Here is a 13,012-nt window from a genome sequence, read left to right as displayed (position 1 = left end):
GTAAAATAAGTGGGAAATCTTAACAACACTAAGAATGAGACAGCTTGGCAAAAGATGCCTATTATCTTGCCCACTTCCAAATACTTACTTGAATCGCCAGTTTGTTTTAATGTCTTCCAAATAATACTTTAGTGAGCAATAAAGCTGGAAGCCATCTGCAGTGCTCTGGATCTTCAGTCCACTTGCAGATAAAGCTGAAAATACAGTTGAATAATTTCAGATGATTCTGACATTGGCTTGCCAGTGTTAACAGTACGATGGATTTGCATTTGGCGTCTCTAAAGCATCATGGGTATTACACATTTGTATAGTAATTCTTCTTTAATTTTAAGATAACTAGTGGAAAATACCAAGCAAATATTTCACTGCAACCAAAGGCTGGCTAACAAATAAAGATTTATATGTTGGGACAGGAAACAAATGAATACTATTAAATGATGCCGTTTCTTAATAAAATGACAAAATACCTAGGGATTAAATAAAGTTTTTTGCATATGTTAATGAATAAACTTAAAGATGTTCATACTTGACTATCCCATTTTGGACATCTCAATGTAGGTGGAGTGAGAAACTCTGGTGTACTGTGTCTTATTTGATTCTGCATTCTTGAGCTGGTTCAAAATTACACTCCGTGTCACAAATTAACTGCCTTTCATTATGTTGCACATTCATCTTTGTATTTTTGGAACCCATCCTTTAGTGGATCCATTGTCCCTGTCGCCACAACAAATTGTCAGTCTCACACAGTCATTCATCTTCATCCAATCAGTATTAAAGTTGCCCTACATTATCATAAAGCATGATGTGCACAAAAGGAACACAAAGTCCAAGATTCCAAGTAAAAAAGAAGAAAAGACTTGTCCTTTTACCATTCTTATAAATGCTTGCAGTAACAAATATCATTATTTAAATTCCAAAGGTAAGCAGTTCTTTTTTTGAAACCTTTTTAAAGAATGAGATTAAGTACCTTCATATGTACTGTACAGCCACTACTTTTCGATGTCAGACAGTAACTTTAATGTTTATTGGCTTAAAGTAAATGGCTGTTCTGAAATGACAACCATGATGTTCCAGGATCCAAACAAACTCGAATGACAGTGTTATGAAGGTTGCACCTGGAAATTGTTACTCAAAAGAGGAACAACAAATACAGAAAACATGCAACACGGGTAAATGTTAACATGGGACTGCCCTCCTGTGGGTCCACCACCTGCAGGAGGAAATGGGTTAGGTGCATTGTGATCTCGGTGCCAGTCAAAGGCAGAGGCCATGGAAGACTGGAACCCAAACACATAAACTAACTCTTGGGATGTCGAATGTCACCTGTCTTTGGGGAGGGGGGGAGGACCTGGAGTTGGTGGTTGAGGTAGAGAGCTACCAACGAGATATAGTTGGGCTCTCGTCCACACACTCGCTTCTTTCTGGAAACATGCCGCTCAAAAGAGGCTGGACTCTCCTTTACTCTGGATTTGCATGGGTGAAAAAGCATGGGTGGGATTGGGCTTCTTGTTAAGTCCCTGCCTGTTCAATGTCATGTTGTAGTTTGTCCCAGAGAATAAGAAGGCTGCCTCTGTGCAGCTGAAAGGTCACAGAGTCGAAGACTCTGACTGCTGTATGAGCCTATGAACCAAATGTCAGTTTGGAGTACCAGGCCTTCTTGGAGTCACCGTAGAGGGGATTCTAGAAAGGGTCACAGCTGGGGACTCCAAAGTTCTTCTGGGAGACTTCAACACTAATGTAGTGCAACAACCAGCAGCTGTCTGACAAAACTGTTTAATTCATTTTGAGCATGTGTGGCACATTCTTGATAGACATCTGTATTCATATCAGATTTGGATCTGTTGAAAAATTAATTTGAGGAGTCAAATAAACAGACCAGATACAAGGCAACATTCAGGATAGAGTGCCTTTTAGCTGCAGTGTGAACTATACAATGAATTCTGGCAAGAAGGCTCACACCATTCAAGTTATACCAGAATCACACTTCTGCCCCCAATACCCCCCTCCCTGTCTGTCTACAAAAATGATCAAATCGATTACTATTTCAGACCTTACATAGAAAAAAGCTATTGTAACAGACCATAAACATCTATTTCTTCCATTAAATTTACCAAACATGTCTATCTGTCTATCTGAACAGCAGCATGGTGGTGTAATGATTAGTGCTGCTACCTCTGTGGCCTTAAATTTAAAGCCTGCGTGGTATTTTGCTTTTCATCCCACATCACATAAATGTGTGGATTAGGTTAATTGTCAATTCTTTATTGGCCAAGTGTGTATGAGTTGCCTCTCTAATGGATTAGTGCTTAGTGCAGGATTTATTTTCAGATGATGTTTTTGGGATAGGCTTTGACCCCCAGTGCCCAGAACTGGGTTAATGTAAATACAAATCGTTTGCTTTAGCTATATATAAATGCACTTAATTCATGATCCTACTTTGGACTAAATGAATTTGGAAATAGATGAATAGATACGTGCACTCCCTTCATTATTTGCCAGACATGTTAAGATGGGGTAATTTGATCTAAGTTTTGCACTAAGAGAAAGTACAAATTATGAAAATGAGTGTTTCAAATGTCACAATGAACACCTAAGTCAGGAGCAACTAGGTATGCTGTCTATCACCATTTGACTCCTTCATAATTGTTGGTTTGCTTCCTTAGTACATTGACAAGTCTTGTGAGATAAGATGAGAGATGAAAGCATGTGGTTCACTGAAGGAGGCAGCTTCTTTTTTTTAAGTAAAATCAATTGTGCTTCAGTTTTAAAAAATAAAAAAGCGTCAAGCCAAGATGGACGTATGAGCCTGAGTCGGCACTCCATTACAAATGCAATTTGGCACTATTCATTTCTCACCCTTTTTGACAGGCAAATAACTTTAAAACACTTATATAATCTGAAAGAAATCTGCACAGTGACTATTTCTCAGCTTCTCACCGAAGCTCAGCTTGTGGGGGTGTTTACGCAGCTCTCTGAAGGCCATTTTCTTCATTAAATTATTCTGTTCCCTGTGGCTCCTTCCTGCCAGCCCCATAACTGAGTGCTTTTCATCAGCCATGGGGGGCTGGTGGAGCTTTGTTACTCAAGCCAGTCTCTTGCTGGCATGCAGCTGATAATATGGAGAAACAAATGCGGCTAGTAAAGTGCACATTATTTACGTGTGGCCCTGCAGACTTAAAAAAATAAAACTTCTGAGAATTGAAGAGAAAATCTCCTTGCAGTGTAATTAGAGAGATCAGGTAGCTCCCTGAAATGAAGAAAGTTTTGAAATGGTCCGCATAATCAGAGGACAAATGAACTGCACTTCTCACGTCTGTTCAAATTATAATGAAATTGAAAGAAAACTTCTCTAGTAATTCATAACTTCAAAAGTCAATTGTAATAACTTTTAATAATCACTGTACTTTTGTTCTGCTTTCCTTGGTGAGGGATGCGTCAGTGACATGCCAAGTAGGACAGACCAGGCTCTTTCACCAGCATCTTTTTGTAGTTATTCCAGCAGAATTCTTAATTATAATTTTAAGGATTTTAAATTCTGCTATAGTGGAAGATTGGAGACTAGTTCCAGTCATCCAGCCATGCTGCCAAAACCTTCAATAAAATACCAGTCAGTTTTCTTAAAACACTTGATCCAATTTACAGTATGAAAAATGCTGAATTTATTCCTGGTTTATTTAAAAATGAGGATATGTCAAGACAGACACAGACAAGGCCAGATTTGCATTTCACATCACATCATCTCTAATGCATTTATCTTTCCGTTTGCCTTAACTAGTGATGAGTGAAACAGCAGTTTCATTTGGCATACAATTTTATGAAATTGCCTCTAAAATTCATTTTGCATACAGAATGCAAAAATCATTAAAATGAGATTATTGTTTCAAGTTATATGAGGTTTAAAGCAAGGGACGCGGCTGTGCACAGACCAAACCACTATCTTTTTCCTCTGCTATTCTCCAGTGCTGCTCCGGTCTTTCATGATTCCTTCCATGCAGCTCCACATCCTCTCATCTGTCTTGTACACTGACAGTCTTCCATGCTGCCTGTTCCATCTCACTTTCTTCAACCCTGTAAGAAGATCCATCCCTACATCCTTCTGGAGGCCCAATAGATGTTAACAATAGAGACAAGCCTCTGAAGTGCTTGCAGGTAAATGCTCTGTAGTCCTTCCCAGTTTCCATACTGTTACCAGAACATATTTTGCCATGCACATTTTGCACATGGAGAGTAATGCTGTAGATAAGATGACTATATACAAGCTAATGGCAGTAATTTGTGTGGGGAAACAATTTATTTCACACATCTTTTTGCAAACTTATATGTGGGGCACAGAGCTGTAATTTATGTGTTCATGTCTAGCTAAGAAAGTATGGATTTGGCTGTACAATACATAAATATTCTCAAACCCATTTCATCCATTTCAGGGTCAAGAGGGCTTGAGTGTCTTCTGGCAAAGTCATGTGTAAGCCAGAAGTAACCATAGAGAGCCTTTCCATTGCAGAACTAATGCACACTGCTAGTGGATCATTTTGTTTGTTGTTTGCAGATTTACACTGTGGTGAACTACTGGTGGTCATCTGCAAACCCACAACATCTGGATCAGAGGCAGTTTCCTTACAGCGTGAGCTGATAGGAGAACTTCTTGCATCATCTGCGCAGAGACTGCTTCTGAACATTGAGAGTGGTGCTCTTCCTGGTAACATCAGCAGAGTTGTCCCTCTTTCTCAGTCCCCTCGTTTTCTGCAAAACACTACCTTTACAGTCCACTGTCTACAGTGACCACACCATGACTCACACCATGAAGCATCTCAGTTTGCAGTTATGTGTTGTGGATAAGCAAAAGTGTTTTAGTGGTGTTGCAAAGACAGAGAGAGCAAGAGAACTCGGCTACATCACCAGGAAGTGCTCTGCTTGCAGTGTTCAGATATGGTATTTGCACAGCTAAGACAAAAAATTCTAATAGCTCATACTGTACAGATACTGCTTCTGAACCAGATGGTGTGGGTTTACGGCTGACCACCAACAGTTCACCTTGGTGCAAATCTGTGAAATTAGATGCTTTGTGGTGTCACTCCACAGCAATACAGTGGTTTTTGCACTGTCATCTGTAGTGCCAGTGTTGTACGGGGGAAAAAAAGTGAGGGCTGACAGAGAGGGGGCTCAGTTGACTTCACCAGAAAGCACATCACTCACAAAGTTCAGAAGCAGTCTCTGCACAGCCAACACAAGGAGTTCTCCTGTAAGCTCACACAATAAAGAGGCTGCGGGTTCGTGGCTGACCACTGGCAGTTCACCACAGTGCAAATCTGTGAAATGAGATGCTTTGTGTTGTGAATCCACAGTAATACATATGTGTTTGTCTGTATTCCATTGTGGGAGTGCAAAAGTAGATGCTTGTGATGTTATCAACATCGTCACATAACCACTTAAACAACTGACAGCATAGTGCAAGAGTTTTTACATGGTTGATAATTTACATTTCATAGACCCATATGCTATTAAATTCTGATGAATTACTCAGTGTGTGTAAACTAAACTCACATTCACTTGTAATGCGTTTTACATAAAAGTTGAAATCAGATGGCTCCACCATCATAGTTGATGTTCAATCACAACACAGAAAACCAGTCCAGCTTGCCTATAAAGTAGTAATTTATTGTTTTATAAAGTTCTCCAGTTGAGTTAATTGGTAGTGATAGCAATGACAGCATACCCACATGCAAATCTTCCTGAAAGACATTACACAAATGCTAAAGCAAAATTGCTCTGCTATCCACTTCTGCTGATTCATGACCCTGCATTGCATACTGAGGTGATTTAGCTCTCTAACAGCTATGCTTTAGCATTATCTGTATCATTAAATTGTCTTTTCACAGTGTTGCATAAAAGATTAATTTTGCCCATCTTCTTACATATATCTTCTCTGAGGAGTTGAAAGCAAATGCCTATTACAGCAGGTAGTGCTAATTCCAATAGTAAAGGGCTTCTTAGCTTTAGATATTTAATTAGCAAATAAATATGATGCCCTCAGAGCAGCCATATTTATTGACATATTGACTTAATGCTTGGTTGTTTTGATCTCATCTATTCCTCTCAAATGACTCTCAAGGATTTTCTTTTATTCTGGGTGCTTTCACTGTAAATGCCACATGAGTGTTGATGGCTTCACTGTTTCATTTGAAAAGTTCTCGTTGCTTACCAAACAGAGATAATTTGGTTGTAGTCAGGTGGTTAGGAATCACTAATATGTGGACTGTCCAGGCTAAGGCTTAGGCAGTAGCTATGGGCCGGTTTGTACTTCACACTCAGAACGCATACACGCACACATCACGGCTGCCACATGTTCCCAGCGTTCATTTGATGCGTCCTCTGAGCAGGTCCTCAGAAATTAACAGGACACGAGTTGCAATACCAGCAAAAACTTGGGGGGCCCAGTGTTATCAAGTTGGAATGTGATGTAAGAGTCTCTGTTTACTATCTACATGTGACAGAAAGCCGCTTTGCAGATCCTACAGGATCGATGTACGTGCTTTGATGTTTAATGTTTGATGAATGGTTCGATGTGGTGAAGCAAAATGCCGACATATAAATGCATTCATGGTGCTTTTATATTCAAGTGTCGCATATTCCCCAGCGTAGTGACACAATACATTTTAAAAGTCTCACATTCCATCTTCTGTGCCATCTTTTTTTTTGTATGGCAGCGTATTTGAGCCACAGAGAAAAAAAATTAAGGACACAGTGAAAAGGTCTATTTTGTGATTTAAAATGGAAATTTCGGCTTTAATCTCAAAATACCCACTTTAACCTCATAGATTATTTTATCATTAAAGTAGACTACTGTAAATGTCAACTTAAAACCGACCCAGTTGTTAATCGTTACATGCTTCTGAGGGTTCCTCCTGAACTGACAGCAGTGGCAAGCAGCAATTGCCACATAAAACACATTAAATTTATGATATTCCAGCTCTCTGCACATTTAGAATCCTTAGATTTATACATGATATCACTTTCATGATAAAATGCATAAAATTATGTACTGTATGTAACATTTTACAGATAAGTCGTTAACTTAATTTAAATAATGAATACTGTTAATAATTATAGATGTGGGGGCGGCACGGTGGCAGAGCGGTAGCGCTGCTGCTTTGCAGTTGGGAGTCACGTCCCTGGTGTTCCCTACCTGGAGTTTGTATATTTTCTTGGTGGGTTTCCACAGTGTGCTCTGGTTTCCTTGCAAAGACATGCAGGTTTGGGGATTTGGTGACACTAAAATGACACTAGTGTGTGTGTGTGTGTGTGTGCTTGTGTTCACCTTGCGATGAGCTCATGCTCTGTCCAGGGATTGTTTCTGTCTCGAGCCCGATGCTTGCTGGAATGGGCACATCCCTGGATTGATGGATGTAATGATTAAACATCCTTTTCAGAGATATTGTGGCAAGGTGTCCTCGGAATTTAAAGGACATTTCAGACAATTCGCAGCACAGTGAAGCCAAATGTTTTCTCACCGTGATGATATTTCGCACTGCCACATGGTGGAATTTTCCAGATTTATGTATAGTACGCATGCAAGTATAAACAGTACAACGCGTCACATTGTGTGAAGTATAAATCCAGCCTATGGCTGCTACAGAACTCTTGGGCTGCTGAATCTGCAGACTCGATTTTTGACACTCCCTTTTAGAACCTGGTAGTGTCTCCTATAGCAGCACCTTTGTTTGAGCATGAAGAGGGACACCACAGAGGACAGTTATTATTTTATTAGTACTTATTCATTAGATTATAGTATTTGTCACTAATCATACCTAAAAATGCAATGTTATATTCTATTTAATTTCATTTTATTAACTTGTTTTTGTTTATTTTTGCCTTTTAAACAATGATGATGTCATCGCTCCACCATTTCTGATTTTGAGAATTATGATGCTGCATATACTAATGGGAATAGCTGCATATGCATGCATTCATGTGTCTGATACCATTAGATAGATAGATAGATAGATAGATAGATAGATAGATAGATAGATAGATAGATAGATAGATAGATAGATAGATAGATAGATAGATAGATAGATAGATAGATAGATAGATAGATAGATAGATAGATACTTTATTAATCCCAAGGGGAAATTAGTAGTATGTAGTTGTAGTATGTAAGGGTATGTAGTTTCTCTAACAATTTAGGGTTTGTTATATTGTTTTGACTTTTTTTTTTCTTCAAATGTTTAGGTTGTCAGTCTTTGCAATTCTTTTTTATGAAATCTGCTAAGTACTGACTACTCTTCTTCTAAGCCCTTATTAACTTAACATTAAATAAGGTAGGGCATGGTGCTGTTTTGAAGTAATTAAATATGAAGTAAACACATCTTAATTTAACATATTGTTACAGTATTTATAGTGAACTCAGTTTAATTGTTTCCAATAGCCATGATACAGTTGATGCAATTTCTTGCCTAGAAGAATGTGTTTTGCAGAGTACACTAAGGTCTCTGTATTGTTGGGGTTATGAGTCAGTGCCACCTGTGAAAACAAATCCGTAAATATTATGGTTCTGTAATTTTAAATATTTTAAATATTTTTCAATACTAGTGTGCAGTTTATAAAAGAGATAAATTCAATCTTTAAAGTTATCTCTCTATTATAAAAAAAAGTCCTGGGAGAGAAAGACGGGAGACGAGATGTGATCTTCACGTTAAAATCATGGAAGACACTTAAAAGACCCGTGAGACGAAAGAGAATGGCCACAGAGCATCTCGCGGGGACCTTAAACATGAGACTTTGTGCCAAGAGATTGACCCAGGACCATCTCGCGATGACGTAGAACATGAGATTCTTGCAAGACACACCCTGATTACAACCAATATCAAATAAGACAACGGGCAGCAAAACATTCAGTCATCTAAAGGATTTGAGCACACACAGATCCAGGGTCTCAGCACATATAAAGCATATAAGGACAATACGTTATAAATGAAATGTCAAAGACTAAGCGAAGAAGAAAGCAGCGCGGAGAAAAGAGAATCAAAAGCATTGGAGAGAAAAAAGAGCAAAAAAGAAAAAGAATAATCTAGGTGCAAATTCAGAAAATAAGGAAAGTAATTATCAGCTCGGAACAAGTGGAATTGAAAAAAACACGTCCAATCGGGCTCAGAATTAAAAGACAGAGAGTAAAAGAGAAAGTAGAACTTCATAAAGACGTTCACAAACGTTGGTGCTATACACATGAACAGCAGGTTATGAAAGCAGTAGAATTCGAAAGGCTCAAAAAAAAAAAAGTTGGCATGATACACATGTGGAGAAAGTTAAAGAATATGAAAGGAAAATTAGAAAATATAAAAAAAGAAAGTAAAGATCACAATAACGGAAATTAATACTCGAAAAAGGGAAAAAAATGACCACGGACCAGGTGTCATTGAAAATAAAAAAGGACAAAGCGAGGTCAGAAATAAAAAACAGAGTAGAAAACAAAATAAAACATCATAAAGAGGTTAAAAAACAAGGGGGCCAAACACATTCAGAGCAGGTTAGAGATAATGAAAACTGGAATTCAAAACACTCAAAAAGAACGTAGGCACGATGCACATGCTGAACAAGATACAGAATTTGAAAGCAGAATAAAACAAGTGTCTTAACAAAGACAGTAAACATTGCATTAGCACAAAAAAGAGAAATTATTACTTGGAGAAATAATGAAAAGGTGAATAGAGATTGAATATATGGATATATGTCAGAAGTATGTAACTTTGCAAAAAAAATTATTAACTGCTGATGATGTAGATCGTTTTGTCTGTGCTAAAATTCCAAACAGAGAAACCTATCCTGAATTACGGTACAAAGTCATTAAACACATGTCTCACGGACCTCATTTAAAAGATTCAGCATATTGTGACTCCAAAGATTCCAAATATTGTTTTTACAGAAGTTCTGAAATAAAAGTGAAACTAATGAAATAGCAACAATTCAAAGAAAAAAATCTTAAAAGTGTGTATTCGGAAAACCAAACACGGGGTTTGGCAAGCGAAGCGAGCAGGGGGCGAAGCCCCCTAGTGTATGTAAATGTAAATCATGGATCAATTTAATATATTTTAATAGATTTAAAAGTTTACATTCTTATATGCTTTTTACAAAATACATTTTTTTAAATGCAACTGACTTTTAATAATTACACATATGCAAATTAAATGAACAGGGAAAAAAAATGATGTACCACACAAGGTTAATTGCTTGCTGTAGGAGTTTCTGCTTGTGTATATGAAGAATGATCAGTCGAAGCTGAAATTTCTATTTGCAGGGTTGCCATATTTTTTGACTTTTTTTTTATTCATTCAAAAAAGCTGTGTGAGGTTTTAAACTGTCTTCAAGATTCTTCTTGAATTTTGTTGCCGAAATTAAGTTTTCATCATATTCACAGAAGACATTTGTAAGGCTTTTGTCATTAAATAATTCTGTGGTTAGGTTTTCCAAACCAATCTTTTTTGCTTGTTGTTGGGGAGCTGAGGAATTGATGTCAGCTCATCAACTGCCTCCCACAGTTACTCCGATTCGCAGATAATACATTCCGTGAATACAGATACCCATCTGTATGTGACATTTTCTTTGTGCCTGGTGCCACTAGCCAATTTCCAGGTTCCATGACCAGGACCCTGCAGGCATAATGTTTATTAATGTGTGTGCATGTGCAGCCTGAATTTTTCACCTCCTCCAGTAGACTTGAAGACTAGAGGTCTTGTAATCAAACCATTCATTGGTTTTATGGTGCAACTGAAAGGGTGTGTAAACTCTAATTTTGGAGTAATCATTAACATTATCACGAATCACGTTGATTACTTATTTATAATACAATTTAGCACTTTGACAGTTAAACAAAACTTGAAAATAATGAACATTCTGTTTTAATTTCTGCTTAGAATTTAACTTTTTTTTTTTACTTCTGTGTGAAATGAAAAAGTTTAATATTTTTACAGTTATGCTACAAAACCATCTTTGTCTTTCTGGGGACCCCAACATTTAAGGAGTTTTAAATTGATTGTTATTATGGTAATTCTTCCTGAATGCCCTAGGAAGCATGACGCCAGTAATGTCATCTGAGCAATGGTTTAAGAGTTTTGTGGATAGATCTATGCATTCAAGCTTGCAATTTTTTGTTTTTGTGATTTATTGGTTTGTGAATTCTTGCTCTCATTTCTGACTTTTGATTTCTGATTAACCTTCTTCTAACTCTGATAAAAGATTGGCTTTCTTCATGACTACATGTGTATTTCCTGGTCACTTTAATTAAAACTTTACTGCCTCTCACTGTGTCAGTATAGCTGTAGATAATTTGATGTTGAGATTTAATATTGTTCTTTGATTGCTGAACTGTATGACAAAATAATCTGTTGTGTTGTATTTTTATGGCACGATTTCACTGATTTTTTCATTATTACTAATATATTGTTATACACAGTGTCTTTCCCTGCTCCCTCACACATGATGTTCCATGGCCTTTTCCACATTTCCAATAACCTTTCCTTTGCCAGCCCCTCTGCCTGCACATTCATACTGTTGTTTCCACCTCACACCACTCACTAAGGATTAGAGTCAATGCCATTTACACTTCATTCTCTGACTATGTTGGCTGATCCGTACCAGGATCCTAGTCAAGACTCTTTGGCAGACATGTACCCAGGCAGATGAATTTATGTAGAGGAATGGGTCTCATAATTGCTGCTCTGTAAGTGCTTGATCATTTCTCACTTTCCCTCTCTGTCTCTCTCACTCTCACACAAACACATACACACTCATGGCTCTGTCCCATCTGACAATCTGTGCACACATTTTACAGTGTCACTCTCCCAAGTACATACGTATGACCCCACCATCATTTTCATGGCAAACAATTCCTGTATTCTAATGAAATATGTGCACCACTCTACAGATCCTAATTAAATCATTTATAGGCACACAGCAGTGTTGTGAAGACCCATCATATTTGTACACTGCCTGTATTATGTTCCATCCTTGGCTTCATTTTATTGTTACATCCTTATTCCAATTACCCATTTTTGTTAATGAATTTTAGTTTTGGTTGGACGCAAAAGAGATACGCCTTCATTTGGTCTTTTGCCCCAGGCTTTGCAGCTGTTAGCACCTCAGCACTTCGCTGTTTGGATTTGCTTTTGGCACCTCCTCATGTAAGAGTTGCTCCTTTTGGTTATTTCTATCAAAGTTTAGTTTATTAAGATTTGATGGTTTAGACTTTTTCCCTGTTTGATAGGTAGGAAAGCAGCCCGGACACAGACAGGTAGGCATGTTTTAAACACCACACACACGTTTATTTACACTATAAGTTATTTACAGAAGTGCACACAACCCCCAAAACTCCCCCAAAGTCCAGGCCTTCAAAGTAATGCCTCTCTCTCAGATCTGCCTCCACTCCTCTCCTCCAAGACCTCGTCTTCTCCACTCCTGACTCCAGCCATCAAATGGAGACAGGCGGCCCCTTTTATAATCACCTGGATGTGCTCCAGGTGCCTCCCGATTAGCTTCCACAGGTACTCCCCAGTGTGGCGGAAGTACCGGCTGCGCACCCAGAAGCACTCCGGGTGTCCCTGGTCTTCTTCCCCCCAGCACTTCCGGGTGTGGCGGAAGTGCTGAGGGCCAGGGCTCCTCAGGCATTGGGGCGCCCCCTGGCGGTGACCACGGGCCCCTACAGGCTTGAGCTTCCAAGCTCAGTTCCCGTGGTCCCCAAAGCAACCAGGGCGGTCACCCCCTCATGGTCTGGAGGAGGCATAAGCCCTCCTCCGGTCCTGTCGGGCATTAAGGCTGGGTACCACCCCCAGCCGCTTGCCACAATAGTTATTATTACAGTATTGCTGCTTCAACTTTGTAATTACTCTTGTGAAGGATTAGGATATTAGAAATAATTAAGTATTGAGTTTTTGTCTTCCATTCCATCTGAAGGCTGTGTTTAAATGGGTTCTCTTCATTAGCTCTGTCTTTTAAATTCTTTAATTAGTCTTGTTTCTAAAAA

The 13,012-nt window shown here is 38.5% G+C and overlaps 1 protein-coding gene across 2 annotated transcripts in view; it reads right to left on the bottom strand.

The window, feature by feature from the left end:
• The window catches only part of myom3 (myomesin 3), a 293,178-nt gene that overhangs the window by 23,912 nt on the left and 256,254 nt on the right, over positions 1–13,012 (bottom strand). For both annotated transcript variants that reach the window (XM_051919078.1, XM_028819087.2), the window contains one exon: positions 89–194. In XM_051919078.1, coding sequence (XP_051775038.1) covers positions 89–194 — 106 coding nt within the window. The remainder of the gene's footprint in view (positions 1–88; positions 195–13,012) is intronic.

This window comes from Erpetoichthys calabaricus, chromosome 14 (assembly GCF_900747795.2).
Source record: "Erpetoichthys calabaricus chromosome 14, fErpCal1.3, whole genome shotgun sequence".
Lineage (NCBI taxonomy): Eukaryota > Metazoa > Chordata > Cladistia > Polypteriformes > Polypteridae > Erpetoichthys > Erpetoichthys calabaricus.
Note: the sequence above shows the minus strand (reverse complement) of the source record. Positions and strands in the feature narration are given on the sequence as shown.